Source organism: Vollenhovia emeryi, unplaced genomic scaffold, assembly GCF_000949405.1.
Source record: "Vollenhovia emeryi isolate VEMERY1.0 unplaced genomic scaffold, V.emery_V1.0 DF939231.1, whole genome shotgun sequence".
Taxonomy (NCBI): domain Eukaryota; kingdom Metazoa; phylum Arthropoda; class Insecta; order Hymenoptera; family Formicidae; genus Vollenhovia; species Vollenhovia emeryi.
This window is the reverse complement of record NW_011967135.1, coordinates 99,597-119,700: the sequence shown is the minus strand read 5'-3', so window position 1 is coordinate 119,700 and position 20,104 is coordinate 99,597. Positions and strand designations below refer to the sequence as shown.

General features: G+C 34.0%; 1 protein-coding gene across 10 annotated transcripts in view; it reads right to left on the bottom strand.

The window, feature by feature from the left end:
- LOC105560393 (protein lap4) overlaps positions 1–20,044 on the bottom strand; it is a 26,694-nt gene extending 6,650 nt beyond the window's left edge. For 4 of the 10 annotated variants that reach the window (XR_001008821.1, XM_012009488.1, XM_012009490.1 and 1 more), the window contains exons 1-30: positions 19,557–20,044; positions 19,347–19,464; positions 16,918–16,996; positions 16,647–16,736; positions 16,429–16,549; positions 15,226–15,518; positions 14,993–15,126; positions 14,801–14,912; positions 14,533–14,699; positions 14,181–14,341; positions 13,982–14,092; positions 13,631–13,855; positions 13,093–13,326; positions 12,826–12,910; positions 12,148–12,312; positions 11,845–12,020; positions 11,603–11,740; positions 11,362–11,514; positions 11,196–11,276; positions 10,284–11,099; positions 9,099–9,206; positions 8,791–8,970; positions 8,192–8,221; positions 7,458–7,616; positions 6,973–7,353; positions 6,484–6,642; positions 1,244–1,684; positions 790–901; positions 642–698; positions 426–537 (exon numbers count right to left, since the gene is read on the bottom strand). Coding sequence is in view for 9 of the 10 variants with exons in the window: in XM_012009488.1 (XP_011864878.1) it covers positions 426–537; positions 642–698; positions 790–901; positions 1,244–1,684; positions 6,484–6,642; positions 6,973–7,353; positions 7,458–7,616; positions 8,192–8,221; positions 8,791–8,970; positions 9,099–9,206; positions 10,284–11,099; positions 11,196–11,276; positions 11,362–11,514; positions 11,603–11,740; positions 11,845–12,020; positions 12,148–12,312; positions 12,826–12,910; positions 13,093–13,326; positions 13,631–13,855; positions 13,982–14,092; positions 14,181–14,341; positions 14,533–14,699; positions 14,801–14,912; positions 14,993–15,126; positions 15,226–15,518; positions 16,429–16,549; positions 16,647–16,736; positions 16,918–16,996; positions 19,347–19,464; positions 19,557–19,718 (5,360 nt within the window). In the remaining variant the exon portion in view is untranslated. The other 6 variants (XM_012009494.1, XM_012009496.1, XM_012009489.1 and 3 more) reach the window with 6 other exon arrangements.
- Between the last annotated feature and the right edge of the window lie 60 nt (positions 20,045–20,104).

Sequence of the window (20,104 nt, the reverse complement as noted above, 5' to 3'; positions counted from 1 at the left end):
TCTCACAAAAGATTAATTTATTCTAAAATTGAATAGAATTATAAATAAATTGTTAAACGTATTGCGCATACTGTCTACAGATTGTATATCAATTAACATGTAATATATATGTATATAGTATAATATATAATATTAACATAACTTTTTAATTTTTTAAAAGTTGTTTGATGTAATACATTTTATTTACGTAACTTAACAAGTAATTAAATAATTTTTTTGCTTAATTTTGATACTACTTGTATACTGGATACTTGATATAGTTGTATATTTTATTATATAATTACTTATTATATATTAAATGTCATTTATATAAAATTATATAAATGCTCTGATTGAATCCATGCATACAATGTATAACGTACAAGTTTGCATTATTTTCAAAATTATTTTCAAAATAGGGTTTCAACGTGAAGATTGAAGCTTACTTAGGTCGTCCATTATCCTGATCCATTATGTCCAAATCTTCGAGACCCTCGTTTTCATCAAGTTGTGCCCATGATTTAAGTTCGTCTGGTGTCAAAGTTGCAATTTTCTTTTCTATAAAAATAAGATTTTTGTAATAATTTTCAATGCATTAAAACAAATAGTACGTATAAAATAAAAGACTGCACAGCAATATATATTTACAAGTAAGAACTTACCTTCCTCTTGTCTCATTTTTTCTACCTCGTCCTGACTTAAAAAGCTGAATATTTTATCTGTAACATACATGTATGCATACATTACACAACTATTAACTTGGTTATTATTTTCAAAGATAAGCATAAAGTATCATATGTAAATTCTCACCTGGTTTAGGCGAGGGTTTCAAATGTTCTTCCATGGCACTTTCGAATAACTTCTTTTTATCGCTGACTGACATTTTTATCAATGGTGGTGTTGGGGATGAAGTTGGAGATTGCTACGTAAGTATGTAACATTAACATAAGTAAATATCGATTTCTCTCCGTACTTTTCATATACAACAATTATAATTATTTCAAATAAAAACATCACACATTGCATCTATCCCACATGATTTAAATACATATTATGTATAAATAAAATAGACAAGATTAGATTAGATTGGATTGGAAAGAAATTTATAGTAACGCTTTCAGGTCATATTTAAATGACAAATGTAATTTCTTAGATTATGGCTAAAACTTTGTTTTAAGTTAAATGTACACACACACGTATATACGCATGTACGTGTGTACGTATGTTAATATGTTGATTAATTAGACATGCTTATGAAACCCACCTCAACCTGAAAATTTCCATCAACAGAACGTGCTATCTGTCGTTTGCTAAAAGAAGCCGAGGTGTCAAGATTTTCCCAGTATTCGGGAGCAGTTAGAGGTGTTGGGGGAAGTTGGAAACGTGCGGGTGTTTGATAGGAAATAACTGTTTGTGGAAGGGAAGTAGATGTTTTCTGCGATGTCTGTTCTGATTGCTCAATTTTAGATAATGTAGGCTTAATATGGGACGGATAAGTAATAGAATCCGAACTTTTTTTTAAAGACGGTGGCAGATCGGCAAACGTAATACTGCGTTTTGGCAAGGATTTCTTTTTCGTTCGACAAGGTAAAGTTTGCATAGAAGTAGAACGTTCAAAATTCGCTGCTTTAGGAAGGTCAGGGATCGTAGATGACTTGGACGAAGAAAAATCCTTTGATGTTCCAGATGTCACATTTGTTCTTGACTAGTTAAATAACATGGAAAATTATATTAATTATTTGGTGGAACACGCGGCTTAAACCAAAATAAAACAAAACTGTTCATCATTAAGTATTGAAATACATGCAAAGCAACCAACAACATACTGCTATTGAATTAATATATGTATATTATAACACAAAATACATATATACGGATTATTCCAACACCACTCTACATACTAGATCTATAAAATTGTACTTTATGAAACGCTTCTTCTCTTTTCTTTATAAAATTGTTATTTACTTCTATGTAATAGAAGTAAATAACAATAAAACTAAATAGTTAAATAAAACACTAATATAATAGATTAAAATATTAATATCCTTAAAATTTTAGAATTATACTTTAAAACAGATTTATTTTCACAAATGCTACATGTCATACAAAATCTATATAGGATTTAAAGAAGAATTTCAAACTTCTTTGTCCGATCATCTTTTCTGCTTATAACTGTTTATACGTTCAATAGTGTATCTTTCAATTGTACTATTATTGCAATAAATCATGCAACGTTGCGCATAATTTAATTTGTGAACATATGATCGGTATGTTAAACATATTCTCTCATTTCATTAAGTTATCCTATATTTGTACCCTATTCATCGTATCGATGTAGTAGTGGAGACTGTTATGTGCCTCGAATACTTTGAGACACTTGGCAAGTTTTCTCTCACTGTGACTTACCCTGCGACCCCATTCACTGATTTATATATTTTGTATCCTGTAGAATAATTCAAAGTGGATATGTGTTGCATTTCACTTTAAATCATATATTTTTTTCTATCTCATTGCAAATATATTTGTACTATTCAAACGTGAGAATTTTCTATGTTTTATTTCAATTTATTGCTTCATATTCCTACTTTTGCAAACTTTAAGTAAATCCACATAGGACATACATAGGAATTTCTACTTTAAACCAATTTTCAATCTTTATATTCCTTCTTCGCAAGGTCACTGCTGAAGAACAAAAAGTTGTAATTCTCTATTCAAAGACAAACAAAATTGTTTTGTGGAATTTAAACAGTCTCCTCTACTATAGGATATTATATGAAACAACGTAGTATAAATTGATTTTTTAAGTGAAACTACGTTACAATAAAATAATATACCTTCCAATTAACTATATATGTATATATTTTTTTTCTTCTCTTCCTATCTAAATATATAGTTATGAAAAAGAAAAAGATCTTAATGTACATTTTACAACAGGGATAACTATAACCACTTTCAGAAAACTTCTGTGCATAGGCAAGATTATATCTTAAAAACATTCAAATTTCATTCCTATGCCGATCAACTGGAACTTTAACATTAACATCTTTCAGATATCATTTAAGTAAATATTAGCTTATCTGATAATTTGTAATAATATATAAACATCTGGTCCATTAGAGTTATATGAACATATAATGTTTATAGAAAATATATGGATACATTGATTCAAATTTCAATAATGATATGACTTAATTGTAGTACTAATGTACTGTCAAGATTATTAATAAGTCTAACTGAGACAAAGGCCAATATTTAAAACACGCTCACAACGATGTTCAAATTCTTAACAATGTAAAATATTATTTTTCTCTCGTCAAGATTTGCATTTGAAACGGAATAATATTCAGCGTTTTCTAAAGTAAATTTTTTAACCATGCGTATTTACGTTATTATGTCTTTTTAAAACATTCGGTTTCGCCTGATGTAAAAATGATAGTAATTGATAGTATAAACTTTAACTATTTTTTAAAAGGCTAAATAATTTAACTAAAACCTTCATTTAAGAAACGACTTGTGTAAAAAAGAAAAATTACAATAGAAATTAAGTCATGATACTTCCTCTATGTATACGTAATTAAAAATTATTTACATTAATTAATAAAATTAATAATTATGTGCAGCAAGTAATAAATATAATAAAGAATATTGTATGCCTTTCCCAAAATAATAATAATATATAGATGATAATGTAACTATGAAAAATATATTTTGTATATATATATATCTTTTCTGGTTGAATTATAATACATTTTAGTACATTTACCTGTGTATGTGTACATATATTGTATACACACACACACGCACCCACACACGCAAACGCACACGCACGCACGCACACACACACAGACACACACAGACACACACACACACACGCCCGCGCGCACACATACCTCTACGTATATGTATATATGTATAAAATTTATTTTGGAATTATATTATTTTTCATTTTTCTATAATGCAGTAAAACAGTGTTATAATAACACATATACTGCTAGATTTAATATTTGTCTACATTTTAACAGGAAAGTATAAAACAATTTTCAGCAATTTTTTATATCATTCCTGATTGTGAAATATATTGTTTTTTAATAAACACGTCACTAATAAAGAATTTTGTATAGAACAAATATATGTATATGTATAAATTGTTTAGCCTTTTAAATAATTTAGTCACTACTGTAACACGTAATACTTGTGTTCAAGTTAAAAGTTTATAAATTATAAGTTTTAGAACACTAATAACTTATTTTTGTAAAAAATGATGGTACCCGCTAAATAAATCATAATCATTTTTTTCAGTGTTCTCCGTCAGTAGAAAACATTATAAATACGTAGATATGTCATGTTGAGTACGTGATAAATGAAATATTTATGTACGCAACGCTAAAAGTAACTAGAAAATTTTTAAAAGCTTGTATAGACTTTTGTTATGTTAAAAAGCTAATTCTTGTATCACAAATTGTCTATTTTTAGTGGTCATTCATTCCATAGCTGAGAAAAATCATCCAATGATTAATCGAGATTAACTGTAGCAATCATATTTTATATGTATTGCACATTACTATAATTTACTGCAAACAAATGTATGGATCCATATCTATATGCAAATGTTACTGAAAAAATTTTGTTAAATGTATGAGGAATTTTTTACTATAACTTGTTTCTCTATCACAGAAATACCTCTTTTGTTATTCAATATTTATGAATAAATGAATTATATATATATAATATATGCACATACATACGCACACAGCACGCACACACATAGATACGCAGATACACACACATACACACACACACACACACACACACACACACACACACACACACACACACACACACACACACAATGTATACGCGAGCGCGCGCACGTAATCGAATAAGATCACATTTACGCGTCACGCTCTTTTTAAAATTCCTATTCCGTTTTCAAAGCAAAAGATCAATTGATTGTAGATTTAACTCAATCATCAGCATATTTCCAATAATACTTAATGTTGTAATGGCAGTATTAATAACAAATGGAGTAACAATAGCTATGCTGTATAACAGTAGACATATAAAAATGCAATAAACCATGATTATATGCGAGTTAATGCCAATTCTTAATTCTTAGAGAATGTTTTGTTATGGCATAGTCCTGCGGAATCAGAGGCATGGACGCAGACAGGAAAAATGAGTAGAAAGATGAACGACTCACTCCTGTTAGAGGGCAGCCAAAGTAGCACTATCATCTTCCACTGTCTGTAAACATGTGAAATATCTCTCTTTTTGGCGCTCAGGAGATCATGCGATGCTAAAGACAACTGACAACTGTACATTTCATGCGCCACTTAGAGTACCTAATGAAATTACGTTATAGATCATATTTACATAATGTATTTACGAAATCCATAAAAATGTTTTCGTTCCTATTGCAAACGAATGTTAATAGAAAAAATGTATATATAACATTTAGAGGCATGAAAAGATTACATTATAATCTTTTCTTCTATATATAAACCTTGTAAATTTTGATTAAACCTGTGTGAGAATAATTCAGTTTATTTAAATGCTTAAAATTAAATTAAATTATTTCAACATCTTCTATTTTAATCGTTACTTTATTAAAACTGCAGCTACTGTTATTTCATAACGATAAATGTAACGGGCATTTAAACATCTTTTAAAATGATTGGAGAGATAAAGAAACCTTTTCTCTTTTCTCCTCCTTTTTCTCACTCTCTCTCTCTCCCTCCCTCTTTGTCTGAATTTTTACATTTCATGCAAAAAATGCATATATGTCTATAATTACGTGCACGTAGTATTTTAAAAATTAAATTAATTTTAATTAAAATGTTTTATACAAAATAAACCGACAATTAACTTAGCTATTTAAATCTAATTCAAATCTTTCAATCTTGTATCTTCTTTACGTTTAAAAATTTTCGTTTAATTTTCAAAATAAACAAATATATTTTAGATTTATATGCATTTTATTTTGTAGATGAGCAGTAAAAAAGGCGAATAAAGCGGGAAAAGTACAAAACATGCAGTATTTTCATACAAAAAGCCATGCAGAATATACAAAAGGAAAGCAATGCCAACGATAAAAAATAAGATTTATTAATTTTTAACTAATAGTTAGAAATAAAATTATCCCATGCAATACATTACATCATAAAAAAATATGATAAATATATTATTGATTTATATGTAGGATAGAACTATGAGTGAGGCAAAAAAATAGTTGGTTTTTATTAAAATATTGAAACAAATATATAAGGAATGCGCAAAATTAAGTACCAAAAGGAGTGGTGTTGAATTCTCTTTTAAATAAACATTTCAAATTAAACAAACAATTTATATCTAAGAAAAAGATGATTTTGGGATAAAATTTAGTACATCACATATGTATACAAGAGACACGCTTAAACGTACTATTAAATCTGTTAAAATAAAACATATACATATAATGTATATGTGTATGCATAAAAGTTTAAAGAAAAATAATGTAATACTTACGTTATTAGGATTTTGTGGTGCTAGTGTATGTTTACTCATAACAATCGTGGTAGTTTTGAGATCTTTAGTGCCCCCAGGTGACTTTGGTGGTACAACCATATCGACAGGACTGTTTGATTTGCTTACTAATGATTCTGCCGCACGTACAACATCCAATACCTATAACAAAGTCAAAATTATTAAGTACAAATTAAAACGAGTTGAATTATCACATAGGATCAAATTTAAAAAATACACTGAAACAAATCTTTACAAATTACATTTGTTTTACAGAGTAATCGCGTTCTTTGCAAAGGTTAAAAAAAATAACAGCTCTACATGTAGCACCTGCTACATACTTTGGAATTTAGATCATAGCAAGTAGAAAATATTTCGAAATTTTAACAAATATTAAGAAATTTTATAAAAATTATAAGAATTCGTAATTTACTAAAACTTGTCTCGTTAATGTAGAAGTATTATGTACAAATAAAAATAAAAAAGTCTTACTTTTTCAGGCGTGGATTTCTCTCTTTGTTCTACAAGCGCACGTTCTCGTTCTTCTTGTTCCCAGGCAACAAGTTCAGCTTTCATTTCTTGCTCTTGTCTAAGAATCGCAGCTTCCTCATCATCACGATCTAAACTGGATACACTTTGTGATAGAGATTTAGTATCATCCGTAGTTGGATCCCTTGCTTCGTGAGATCCTTCAACTCCTTTGTCATCTCTATTGTCGGATAATGTTAATATTGATTCAACGTCACTTTTATCGTATCCTTTACACACAACCAATGTAATAGTATTCCCTGAGCAGCGAAGAATGTTGACGGCTTCTTGATGAGTTGCACCTAATAATGATGTGCCATTGACTTCCAGTAACCTCATTCCAACCTATTATAAAAAGAAATATATATATATATATAAACTTAAGTATATTTAAAATATGTCAAAATAAGAAGATACAAATACACAAGTATTATTACAAGTATACTTACCTTCAATCGTCCATCTCTCTTAGCTGCACCACCTGAATTAATCTTCGATATAAAAACACCCTCATCGGTATGATCCAGAGGATTGCCTTTCTGACCTCTTCGTCCTCCTTTAATGTGCATACCAAGCTTCTCACCTGCTTCCTTTGTTATCACTAATTCCTAAAACAAGTTACATCAATTCTCTCTATAAAATAGTTTACCATTTCCTTCGTTTCAGACTGTCGGATAGAAATATAAAAATTAAGAATGTTGTTATGCACACACAAAATAATAATTTGATGTTATTCTATTCAACTATAAATAATCTTCTTTTCTTTCAAGATACGATACTATTGTATGTATACGTCAACTATTTTCAATTTCAGTAATGATTTATTTCTCTGCACATTTTAGCGGTATTCAAAATTAAACGAGCGAGTTTTGGGGGAAATGTTGATATTTAAAAAACAGCCAAAACAAGTCAAGTTCAATGAAATTTCTGAAGAGTAAGAATCGTATTTAATATAGCATTTAATACTAATGGCATAAAAGCACGATAAAGCACAAAAAGCATTTGACTATAAAGCAATTTGAATATAAAGTAAAGGTCTCCTGTACGTGTGTGAAATCGCACGGCATAAGCAAAAGCGAGTTTATTCATTCATAACATAAAAGTGAAATTTGCAGCCTTGGTGCAGGGATAAGCATAAATGAGAACAAAAATTACGGTCATGTCAAATGCATCGAGTACTTACTGTCACAGGGATGTACTCTATTTCGACCAGCTTGTGGGGCAAATTATAAAAAAAAACCGCATTAGGTAAGGAAATAATCACACGCTAAAGCACCAAGTGCCATTGTGTTCGTAACTAACAAGCATTCCTTGGAAACGTTAACAAAATAAGGAAGAAATTTTTGAAAAGTAATTTATTTACTTAATAAAGTGCCTGTAATTCTAAGCATTAAAGTGACCTTTTCTCAAAAAGAGATGGTTTTTCAGAAGTGCATAAAAGTGTGTTTATAAAAACTTGAGATAAGACTAACAATTTCAAGAAGACTAAGACACGTCATTGTACTAACTGTTGTGTTGCGTACTGAATAGATATTTCTAAGATGCCATTCACTTTCAGTAGTAACTACATACATTTTTTAGAGAGAAATACAAATCGTATAGATTAATAGTAAAATATAAACATAAAATATTAAGTAACAAAAAGAACACGTGTAATTTTGTAATGTATAATTGCACACACATAAAGTTATATAATTTGATCTGTAGACTTAGAGCTCTATAAGCATCACTAAACAGCTGTTTAAAGCAATGTCACGTTAGAAACACAAATGTGCTATTTACCTGGTAATTTTCCGGTAGTGGATCATGTTGAATGGTAAGCACAATTTGATCGCCTGGTCTTAAAAGTTCCATTACCGCTTCTTGATGCGTAGCCTTTGTCACATCTGTACCATTCACTTTCAATATTCTGTCACCCATTCTCAGTTTACCAGACTTGGCTGCTATGCCACCAGGAACAACCTATATACATACATACGTACATACACACACACACACACACACACATAGTTACATAAAATTAAATACCTATGTATGCAAGTGTATAAAAAGTGATAGACACTCTATACTGCAAATTAAAAGAGGCTTACGTGAGATATAAAAATCCCCGGTTCCTTTGCACCGAATGGTGTACACGAGTGATCAGTTCCCCCTATTATACTGAAGCCTAAGGAGCCTTCTTTCACAAGGACGACATCCTAAACAATAATTATGAAATCAGTTGTATAATGAAATAAAGATGTTAATTTTGTTAAGTGCCAAAGATATTAACGGGGATAAAAGTTTAGAGTGTATAATATTTAGTACATGTGAAGGAAGAAGAACAAGCTATGGATTTTGATAGACTTTTATTGAAACATAAAAAGAAACAGTGACAACGATACTTCTCTACTTATTCCATTTTGTTAAGAATGGTATGGGACGAAACAAATCTTTACACTACTTACCTATTCCCATGCCAGAAGATAAGCACACTGTGATTATCATAGTCCATCGATAGTTATCAAAATTGATTCTAAGGTCATCCCATTAATATTTTTTTAGATAATTTTATGAAAATGTAGAAAAATAGACATAAGAGAGAAATATAATTGAGCAAAAGTTTACATATGCATACAAAGAAATCAGTTAAAAAGATACAAAAACGTACGTGTTTAAAAATGCATAAAATATACCTATAGTGCAACCCTGATTGTCTTTGGTATAATTTCTATTTTACATTGTTGCTTTGCATGTTTGTGTGCTCAAGTATATCTCAGTTATATCTTTAATTATGCAAAAGAAAAGCCGAAGAGAGAGAGAAAATCACACAAGGAAAAATGATAATAATGTATGAAATGAATAAGAAAAGATGTGAAACAACATATTCTTTCAGTTGTACTTTTCTTGCACTTCCTACGTATACTTGAAGATTTAAGAGTATATTTTCCGTTGGAATTGATTGTCGTTTTGAGGAAATTTGATAAAGTTTCAAATGATAAACAGTCGGGGAACGAGCTTGTGATGTAAAAAATAATGATACAAGCGAAAGCTTTTAGTATAATATAATGTGCCGAAACTACATTGATCAAACTGCTATCTAGTTATAAAATGAATAAAATGTAATAAAATGAAGTGAAAATTGGATGAAATGGTAAATACGCACGACATGAGATAAAATAGCAAGATAAAAGAATATTAAAGTAATAAAATGTAATAGGGCTTTTATAGGAGCAAGATTACATTGGCAATACGTGTGCAATATTTGATGCTTCTCCAACTACACAGGCACATACCTCGATAATAAGTGGTTGCACCAACTGGTTGTCGGTCACTCTAGTTACGACGGTCTCGGTGAGTGTACTCTTTGTGATGGTCTCAGTAACTTTACCGAGTGTAGTAGGAGCTGGAGGAAAATTTACATCTCCAGGCAAAGTATCGGGCTGCTTAATCGTCACTGTCACAATGGGGCCCTGATGGGAGTCTGGTGAAGGCGAGGATGTTGGAGGTCGAAGGAAATGAGCGGGGATCATAGCTTGAAATTCCTCGTTGGTGATTGGCTTCGGTACCTGTATGTCTTCCTGCGGAGATGCTGGTCTAGGCTCTACATGAGGAGTCGTAGCTGCAGAACCAGCATTATTTATAGGTGTCGTCTGAGAAACACTATGTCTTGGAGCTGGCTGTGGATACGTTTGATTACTTGTCGGGCTGGGAGATATCGGTGAAACATTCTTGAGAATGTTTCCTGAATCAGTTACACCATTCATTTTAGGCATCTCATTGACATCGGATTTCACGGGCAATGCTGGTGGCGATGGTGGAGTTTTTGAAGTAGGGCTTGGCGTCAATGCTTTGTCAGCATCCATGGAACGACGATAGCCACCGTATCCAGGTCTATTTGCCATATAACTGTTGGCACTATACAGGCCTGTGTAAGGTTTTGGTGTGCCTATAACACGTGGCGATTTTTCAGAAGGAGTTACAACGGTGGTAAGATTTGCTTGAGAAAGTGGTATTTCCCGTTCGACTACTAATCGAACGAATCTTTCCAAGCCTGTAAGTAAAGCCACCGCTTGCTCGTGTTTTGCTCCCCTCATATCTACTCCGTTAATCTGTACATTCAACCGTACGTAAATATTATTCATTTGTATATTCAATCTTGTCATCTGATACAAATTTAACAGAAATTTGAAAAAAGAAACACTTACGGATATTACTTTGTCTCCGATTAATAATTTACCGTCTTTTTGGGCAACTCCGCCGTCTGTTATTCTCGAGATAAAAATTGCCTAGAAATGTGATTAACAGTTAAACAGTAATTAATCTCAATTCAAATAATATTTAAAAAATTTGTTTTATTGTACAAATGCTTACATCGTTATTATCCTTAAACGGTGACGAACCTTCCCCACCAGCAATACTAAATCCAAGTCCATTTTGGTCTCGTATCAACGTTGTGTGAAAGAGAACGGATACCAGAGGTTCACTGTCTTTTACAGTCGTTATAGGCTCGGGAATCTTTTTCGTCTGTGGCATACAACGTACATATTACATTCAAATCGTTAACACATACAAAAATTGATAAACCTTAAAAAAATGCTGAAAAACACATTACCTTTCCAGTTTCATGAGACATAGATGTGTCACCATTCTCTAAAGTATGTGACAATGCTGTAGATGAAACGTAAGATGTTGCGCTTGGTGCTCTACTTGTACTCAAGCTGGAGCATACCGAATCTTTTCTCATTGGTGCCTGAAAGTAATAGGCCAAAATTAATATCAATCTTGCTTATTTGAAATAAAACTTATCATTTGACGACTAAATCTAAAAAAAATGATGAAACAACTATTTTATACCTGTTCATATGGCGGAATTATTCTTGTAACTTCCCTTAAGACAACCAACACAAGTACACGTCCACACGCTTTCAACACTTCCACAGCATCATAATGGTCTACATTTACTACCGACATTCCATTTACAGATATTACTTTATCTCCTATCCTCAAGCCAGCCAAGTCTGCGGGTCCACCTGAACGTATGAAATAAATTATCATATAACTGTATACTATCATAATAAAAAAAAAAGAGAAACATTCATACATAACATGCATCAATGCGGTAAATTAAAAATTATACAGCTGCAAATGAATGTTTACCTTCGGTAACTTTTGAAATAAAAATGCCTTCATCATCGCCTTTATAAGGTGTCGACCCGATACCACCAGCTATTGACAAACCTAGTCCACCTGTCGTTCTTTCTATATGAATTTCATATTGCTCTTCTCGTATTTCCAACGCTGGTTCAATATCAGACGTTGCATCTAAGATAACAAGCCTTTAATTAGCCATTATTGAGATGGCAGTTAATAAATATTATATATCACCTTGCTGTACATATTATCGCGTATGCTCGTCAACATTTACCTTTTCTAATCCTTTTGTTTCTAATAAAACATTTATATCTTCGAGACATCTTATATTACTTAATCTTTTATATAAAATAACTTTATTTATATAAAGAATATCACATATACGACAAACACACTGTTATAATTTATCAACTTCCTAACGCGTACCATTGAGAGACACATTGATAACTGAATCAGAGATAAGACTATGGGTAGGGTAAGAGATATATCTTATCATGTTCCCCTTCTACTGTGCGATAAAATCAAAATGAGTCATGTACCAAGAATTTTAAAATACTCTATCATTGTTTAATAAAATTTTTCATCGTTATGTATAATAAGAAGGGTCTCCCAAAAAAGAAATTTGGTAAATAAATGCAATAAGTACATAGTACACTACAAAGGGACTATAATTGTTACATTTACCTTGACTATGCGTGTCGAATGTCTCCATAGATTCTACTTGCGATGGTAAAGATGTACAAGTCTCGTCAACTTTTTTCGAAAGTGCCTATAAAAGTGTTAAATGTTATTGATTACATTTATGTATGCATACGTATGTATGCGCGCGCACATACATACACCATACATGTTGCTAAACATGGTATAAGCATGTGTTTCTTTTACGAAAAAAGTTTATAATAAAAGTAAAATTTTCCATTTATTAAATAATATAACGTATAAAATATCAACCTGCGCAATAATAGAAGCAACTTTTTCTTTATCAATTGCTGTATGAATGCGTTTATTTTTCAGATGATGTGGAGTGTCTCTACGTTGAAGTTTATTGGGTTTATTTGAATCACAAACATCTTCGTCATTTGCGTCTTCTACAACACTAAATTCAACGTGTCTTTGTACTTCTTCATTTTCAGACTCTTCATCTCTTTCTTTTGATTCGGGGACAGAATTTTCAGTTCTTGCATTCTGCGAAAATAAACTCTTTTAATTTAATTTAATAAGAAATGAAAGAAATGAGAAAAGAGACTTCAAATACATACATACATATATGTATATTTCTATATATTTTTATATAAACAAATATAATAGGATAAGAATGCAAGAATAAGTTATAATTTATATATATATATATATATATACAATTATACACATAAACATTTTAATAGAGACACTTGTCCAATCAATAAGCAGCTTTACGTGTTAAAAAGTAATAAAAGATAACGTCTCGTGCATTTATTAGAATAAGTAGATCTTTCTGCAAATTACATACTGTGTGAAATTCCGTGGCAGATTGAACGGGAAGATTATCTGCTTCCTTATTGAGGTGAATATCTGTGCCATCAGCCTCAATGCCAAGTGCTTGCATTTTATTATCATCTTGTATAATATTGCATTCTATATATTCCTCTTGCTCAGAAACACATTGTGGCATGTCTACAGGATTGATTGGTGGTTCTGATTCTGTTTTATCTAATCCAAATGTTTGAGAGACATCCTGAAAAAAGACAACGCAAAACAGTAGTACATTAAGATCGTTGTAAGAGTTAACAATGTACAGTTTTACTGTTTTTGGACAAAATCAACTTTACTAGAAAAAGAATACAATGAACGTAAGCCTTACCTGTTCATCCGTAGATTCCGACCGACTTTCACTTTTTCCTTTGCTAAATAACTTATGCGCTTTAGCTTTTAATTCTTTTGGATGTGGTGTATTTTGACGTATAAATGGAATCTATTTGTCAAGATAAATAAAAAAGAAAAGATAAAACAAAAGATAATACAAACTAACTTGTAAAAGATTTGTGAAACAATGAACGCACCTCTTTATCGGCTTCTGGTGGCTCGTCAGTAAATTTCACGGAATGTGTTCTCGATGCTTCTCTCTCTTGCCAACCTTCGTCATCGCTACTTGTCAGCTCACGCATTTCACAACCTCCTTGAACATTTCTCATACCGACTAACATTCCTAATCTGCCTGAATCTAAAGAATGAGATCATTGCTTATATTGTACATTGGTATAAAAACCAAAATAATTAATTACACAAATTCTCATCGATCATTACGTAAGGATGCCCATCTCTTTCCTTTGACACTTGAGACTTTTACAATTACATACACATATATACCCAAGGAAATAAATAATTTGAAAAAATTCAACGCCAATTACTAACCATCGGGATGGAATTCCAATTGTGGCAAAAGAAAACACGTTAATACTTCTTGCCCCGTTTCCTCATCAACATCTGTTTGAAACGTCAGCATTGGTTGCGCTTGATTTTCGCTCAACCATACCGCTTTCAGGCTCAAGTTGATTAAAGAATATGGTAAATAATGCAATCTGTAGAGCAAAATTTAATACATTAATGAGAGAAATACCTTGTCGAATCTATTATTTGATAATAGTATTAACATAAGGAGCAAATTACAAAAATTACGTACCTGTTGCCAGATACATCTAGAACACGAAGAGCAGTACACTGTCCCACTTCAGCCGGAAGATACTGTAATTTATTATCTCTTAAAGATAGCACGCCCAATTTTTTCAGATTTCCTAGAGAGTAAGAAAAAGCATTGATTTCGATTACTCAAATTATAATTTAACATGTGCTTTTGTACATTTTACTATCTTACCAATTTCTATCGGCAAAGATTGCAGGCTATTTCTATCAACATTCAAATTATTTAAATTACAAAGTTTGCCTATAGACAACGGTAGCTCCAAAAGGAAATTCTCTGTAAGAATTAACTCTTGCAAATTCTCGCATCTGAAACATAGAAAACACGGGCGAATTTTTATCTCCGACTAAAACCTTGTCTTAATTTTCAAAAAGTTAACGTAACATAAATTTAGATTTTATGCTTACCTTCCTATATTTGGATTTAGAGTAGAAAGTCTATTTTGATCTATTTTAAGAATTGTTAGTTTTTTCAATTCACCAAGTCCATCAGGTAACTTTTCAATAACGTTCTGTGATAAATGCAAATCTGTTAACGATTCCAAACCACCAATTTCATCAGGAAGATCTTCTAGACGATTTTCCGAGACATCTAAACACGCCAGCGTTTTTAGTTGGCCAATTTCGGGTGGCAAGTGTTGTAATTGATTGTGATCAAGCCACAATTCTTGTAGCGCTGGTAATTTTCCTATATGCGCAGGCTACGAAGAGAATGTATAATAAAAATTATTATTTCTTCTTATTTAGTTAATTTGCAACTAAAATTGATAACTAAAGCTAGTTTAATCACTCGATGTAAAACTGTCAAATCGCTACTTGTTTAATCGCTGAAAACGCAGTTGAATAATTGAAATGGGGAAAAAAACTTTAAGTATATCGATCTTAAGGTAAAATTTATAATTATAGCAATATGATCTGATGTAACGTGGATAATATTTTTATCCGTAAGACATTTATGCTAAGAATCCATTATTAGAGCAGTAAAAATAAAAATTATTTTATATATAGAGTAATTTACCAAGTTTTACCCTCGTTCACGGAACATTCCTAAGACTATTTCCTGCAAAATTTTCTTATAAACTTGCGATTAATTTCCAATAGGAAGCAACGGCAGATTTTTATTTTTTTTTGTCAGATCTAATGCTGTTGGATTATTGCATATGCAGTTGGAACAAGGATATTATGTATCAGGCGAAGATACAAACACGCGAGGCGTCATTTACACGTATTCTGAACGCCGCAGCGATAATGAAGAACAAATATGCAGAGCTACGGAATGCTACGCGCGCGCGGTTCAAAATGAAGGAATTGAAAAAGAAATTGTGATTTAGAATGCTTCTTACTTGACAGATTAACGAATTAAAAAATGTCTGTATTATATTTGCATAACTTTCTCGTTGTAAAAGAGGCATTGTTTCTTTCCTTTAATTTGGAAATTATGAATCAGATCCTAATTGTATATTAACATCTTTTTCTCCAAATATAACTGGAAATCCTCGGAAATACCTTTCCCAGAAGAAGGGGTAAAATTTTGTAAATCATCCTATAAGGAACATTCCTTTCGAAACATATGATTGTCTTCATTCACCTGTGTTAAATTGCAAAACTTACCAATTCCTCGATCTCATTGTCACCGAGATCCAATCGTTCAAGTTTTAAAAGCTGGGAGAGCGATTCAGGCAAGGATTTGAGCAAATTTTCTCTTAATTCCAGTGACTGTAATGCCTCCAAGCTACAAGAACAATCATTTATGAAACAAGCCATAAAACTATTTAGCAATACCATATACGCATAGATAATTATAGCTTTCAAGTTTACTTGGATATTACCTTCCAAAATCAGGTGGCAAGTTTGTAAGGGACATGTCATTCAGTCCAAGTACAGTTAAATTTCTTAGTTGTACAAATCCTGCCGGAAGTCTGAAAGAAACGATCGATAAAATGTTGTTGTATTGCTTCGAATCGTTTCGGATCGACACTGTGCGTTGAGAGAAAGAAAATAAAAAAGTGTGTATGTATGTACATATTATACATACACGTGGAGGCTGTAGATCGTTATCTGAATTGAAAAGTAGAAGAAAGATAAGAATAATTGAATAACCTTGGAATAGGATTACTGCTGAAGTCTGCCACCTGTAGCGCTTGTAAATTCTTGATGTTTTCAGGAATGTCCGGTATATCTGTAAAGCAAGGTAAAATCTCGGCTTTAGTGACGTAATTCTCTGTCGCACGCACGCAATATTGCCGTCGTGCATGCGACAAACGAGCAAGTTTATTTTAATATTGTAATTGTTCATTCAAGAGAGCGATGGCCTGTTAAAACTTGTAGTTTCATTAATTAATGGCATTCTCTCGGCTTCACTTGGTTAATTTCAGCCACTGGACATTTTATTGGGAAAACTAGAAAAAAAACAACTTGGCTCGTTACTCCGCTTGGCACGTTTCGCTTCACGTCCAGAGCGGCTCCGTAAGCTCCGTTGGCTCCGTTGACCGTCATATCGCGACAGTCAAACGCACCGCGATACCATACCGTGCCGTACCGACGCGACGGGAGGAAATTACAACAAAGCGTGATTCCGCTACGAAAACAAAACAAAATCACGCCCTGACTACTTGTCTCAGTCGTCAACTTTTTCATCGCATATCCGAGTCATTGCGCTGTAAAGTGTTTCGAGAAAAACTTGAGATGAAAAACGTCTCATCGCAAAATTAGAGCAAAGTATCGTTAGAAATGTTTATCAAATGATTAATTTTAAAACAAGATAAGCCTTATGGATGAGTTGTTGTTGAAAAGATATGAATTTAATACATTATCAAGGGACAAGGCATTTTCCTTGACATTTTACTACCGAAATAGATTTGATATTGAAATTGAAAAACTTGCCAAGCCGAGTGTCGATGAATTTACAGTGAAAAAAGAGAAGGGCCGATTCTATAGAAGGAAGAATTTATGGATGGATGGAGATGCGACGGTCCAGAGGCAGCCTCTAATACGTATTACGCCCTTTTTCCCTTTTTTATGCAGGCGACGTCGATTTTCAGATGCTACTGCATCGCGGCCCCTTTTGATGCAACCGCAATAAACATTATAAATAGCACGAAACGTCCACCCTCGGCCTTTGTAATTTACCTCAGAGAGGTGACGGGAGATCGTTACTCTATTACACGTTACACATGGTTTGCACGCACGAGCTGAAAGAGTCTACGTAAAAGGACGACGAGAAGAAACCTCTCACCCCCTCACCCCAAAAAAAGGGGGAGGGGAAGGGAGTGCGTGTGGAATCCTGAAGCCCGTACCACCAAAGTACCACGAAAGATACATCTTTTGAAGCTTTTTAGCGTGGTCGATTAGAAGAGCGTAGCAATCGGTGGCTACCTCGATATACTCTCGATGGAACGATAACTCACCTTCTCTCGAGCTGTTGCGATTGCGCAATCTTTTACGTCTTTTACGCATTCGAGTTCTGTCCTACGTGTTGCGCGATACATCGCGGCTATTCATCGCACGCTCATTTTACACCGTGCGATTCCGGATGACTCAGTGGCAACGAATGTGCGGACATTGTTACAAACGGAACCAAATACGTAACATCTTTCTCAATGCATAATTGATCGTAAATGCCTACGCGCGCGCACGCGACCACGCGGCCCCCGTCTCGACTGTGTACACGAACGCGATTCTTTTTCAATCGAGTTTGCAAACTCCGTTTGCTCCATTTTCAGATCGATAGCATTCTATGCGCTATCTTTTGACCAAAGTATTGTACATTATAATGTCGCTGTCAATAAGCTTTTCTCTCCTCAACTAATTTTAGAGTGCAGTTAGCTGAGGGATAATTGTATTTGTTGGAAATAGTTGAAATTGTTAGGCTAAAATCAAACGATTTCCTCTTATCGCAATCGGAACGTCACTCCCTCTCCTTCTCGCGCATGCCGAGGTAAACATATTTCTACCTGGCGAGACCCAAAAGTGTATCAACTCGCCGAGTTTGAATGATGGCGTTCCGAGTCGCCGAGAGTAAGCGCGAGCTTACTGAAACGGGTAGGAGGAGAGAAAAATAAGAGATTAACACGTCGTCGATGGAGAAATATTGACGATAGGCGCCAGTGACAGGCGGGGCGGCTCGGCTCCGCTCGGCTCAGTTCGGCGTAACGCGAGGTAATGTGGCTCGTGGCGTCGGTAGCACTGGGTAGCGCGGTGACGCGCCTCACGCGCCACGACGGACGCAACGACGAGAGGAAGCGAAAGAAAATACACCGTTAGACGGGTTTCATTACTTTGATTAGCGCTCGCCGCCAGCGGTAGCACCCAAAGTACGCAAACTTTAGCTCCTTTACGCTCCTTTATGCCCTTCCTCCTTACAAGAGTCATCGGCCAACCGGCAAATCCGCGAAGAAGGAAGAAAGGATACGGGGTGTGCGAGGTGTTTTGTTAACTCCTAATAATTACCATTAATTGCGGTTAATTGCTTCAATTCGTATGTGGACGTTAGCGCGCAGACAAAAGTGTGAGGAAGAAAATATTCTCACCATTTCTAGACACGTCCAACTCGACGAGATTTTCGAAATTCTGAATGTCCGGTGGCAAACGATGTATCTCATTGTCGCTCAGGCCAAGTTTCCGTAGCCTCTGGAGTCGGAAGAAGTTCTGAAACGAGAGAAATTTCGCCGGAGAGCGAAGGGATGACGTCGCCTTCTAGACTCGAGACGTTACAGATACAATGGTACAAATGCTAGTACTTTTGGCAGGTCACGAATGTGATTGGCGTCCAGCAGGAGCTCCTCCAAACTCCTCGAGTATCGCAGGATATCGTCGGGGACGCACGGCAGAGAGCAGTGACGCTTGTCAACGTATTCCACCTGCCTGTTACACCCTTTAAAAATCGGAATGCAGCGGAACATGGTACACACTATTCACTGTCGATCACGTTGAAACAGCACCGAACATAATCATCTCGTTATTCGCGCATACTTCCATCCGACGCACCAGAGAACGCACGATTTCACGCCCTACTCGGCTTTAAACTCGGCGTTCTCGGCCTATGCCTCGAGATCTGACGTCATCACGTCGCGACCGAACCACCGATCACGTTGTTCACGTTGTTCACGTTGTTCGCGTCGCTCCAGAACCACGCGAATGACCCACGGCCGAGCTACGCCGCCTTCGCTTCCCGCGAGGAACGATCGTCCCGCCACCTGGCCGAGTAGAGACTCGATGGGCTCGTTTCCAACCGTCAACGCTCATTGGCCACTCGCCGAGTCCCGATCCAATCCGCTGCGTCTCTGCA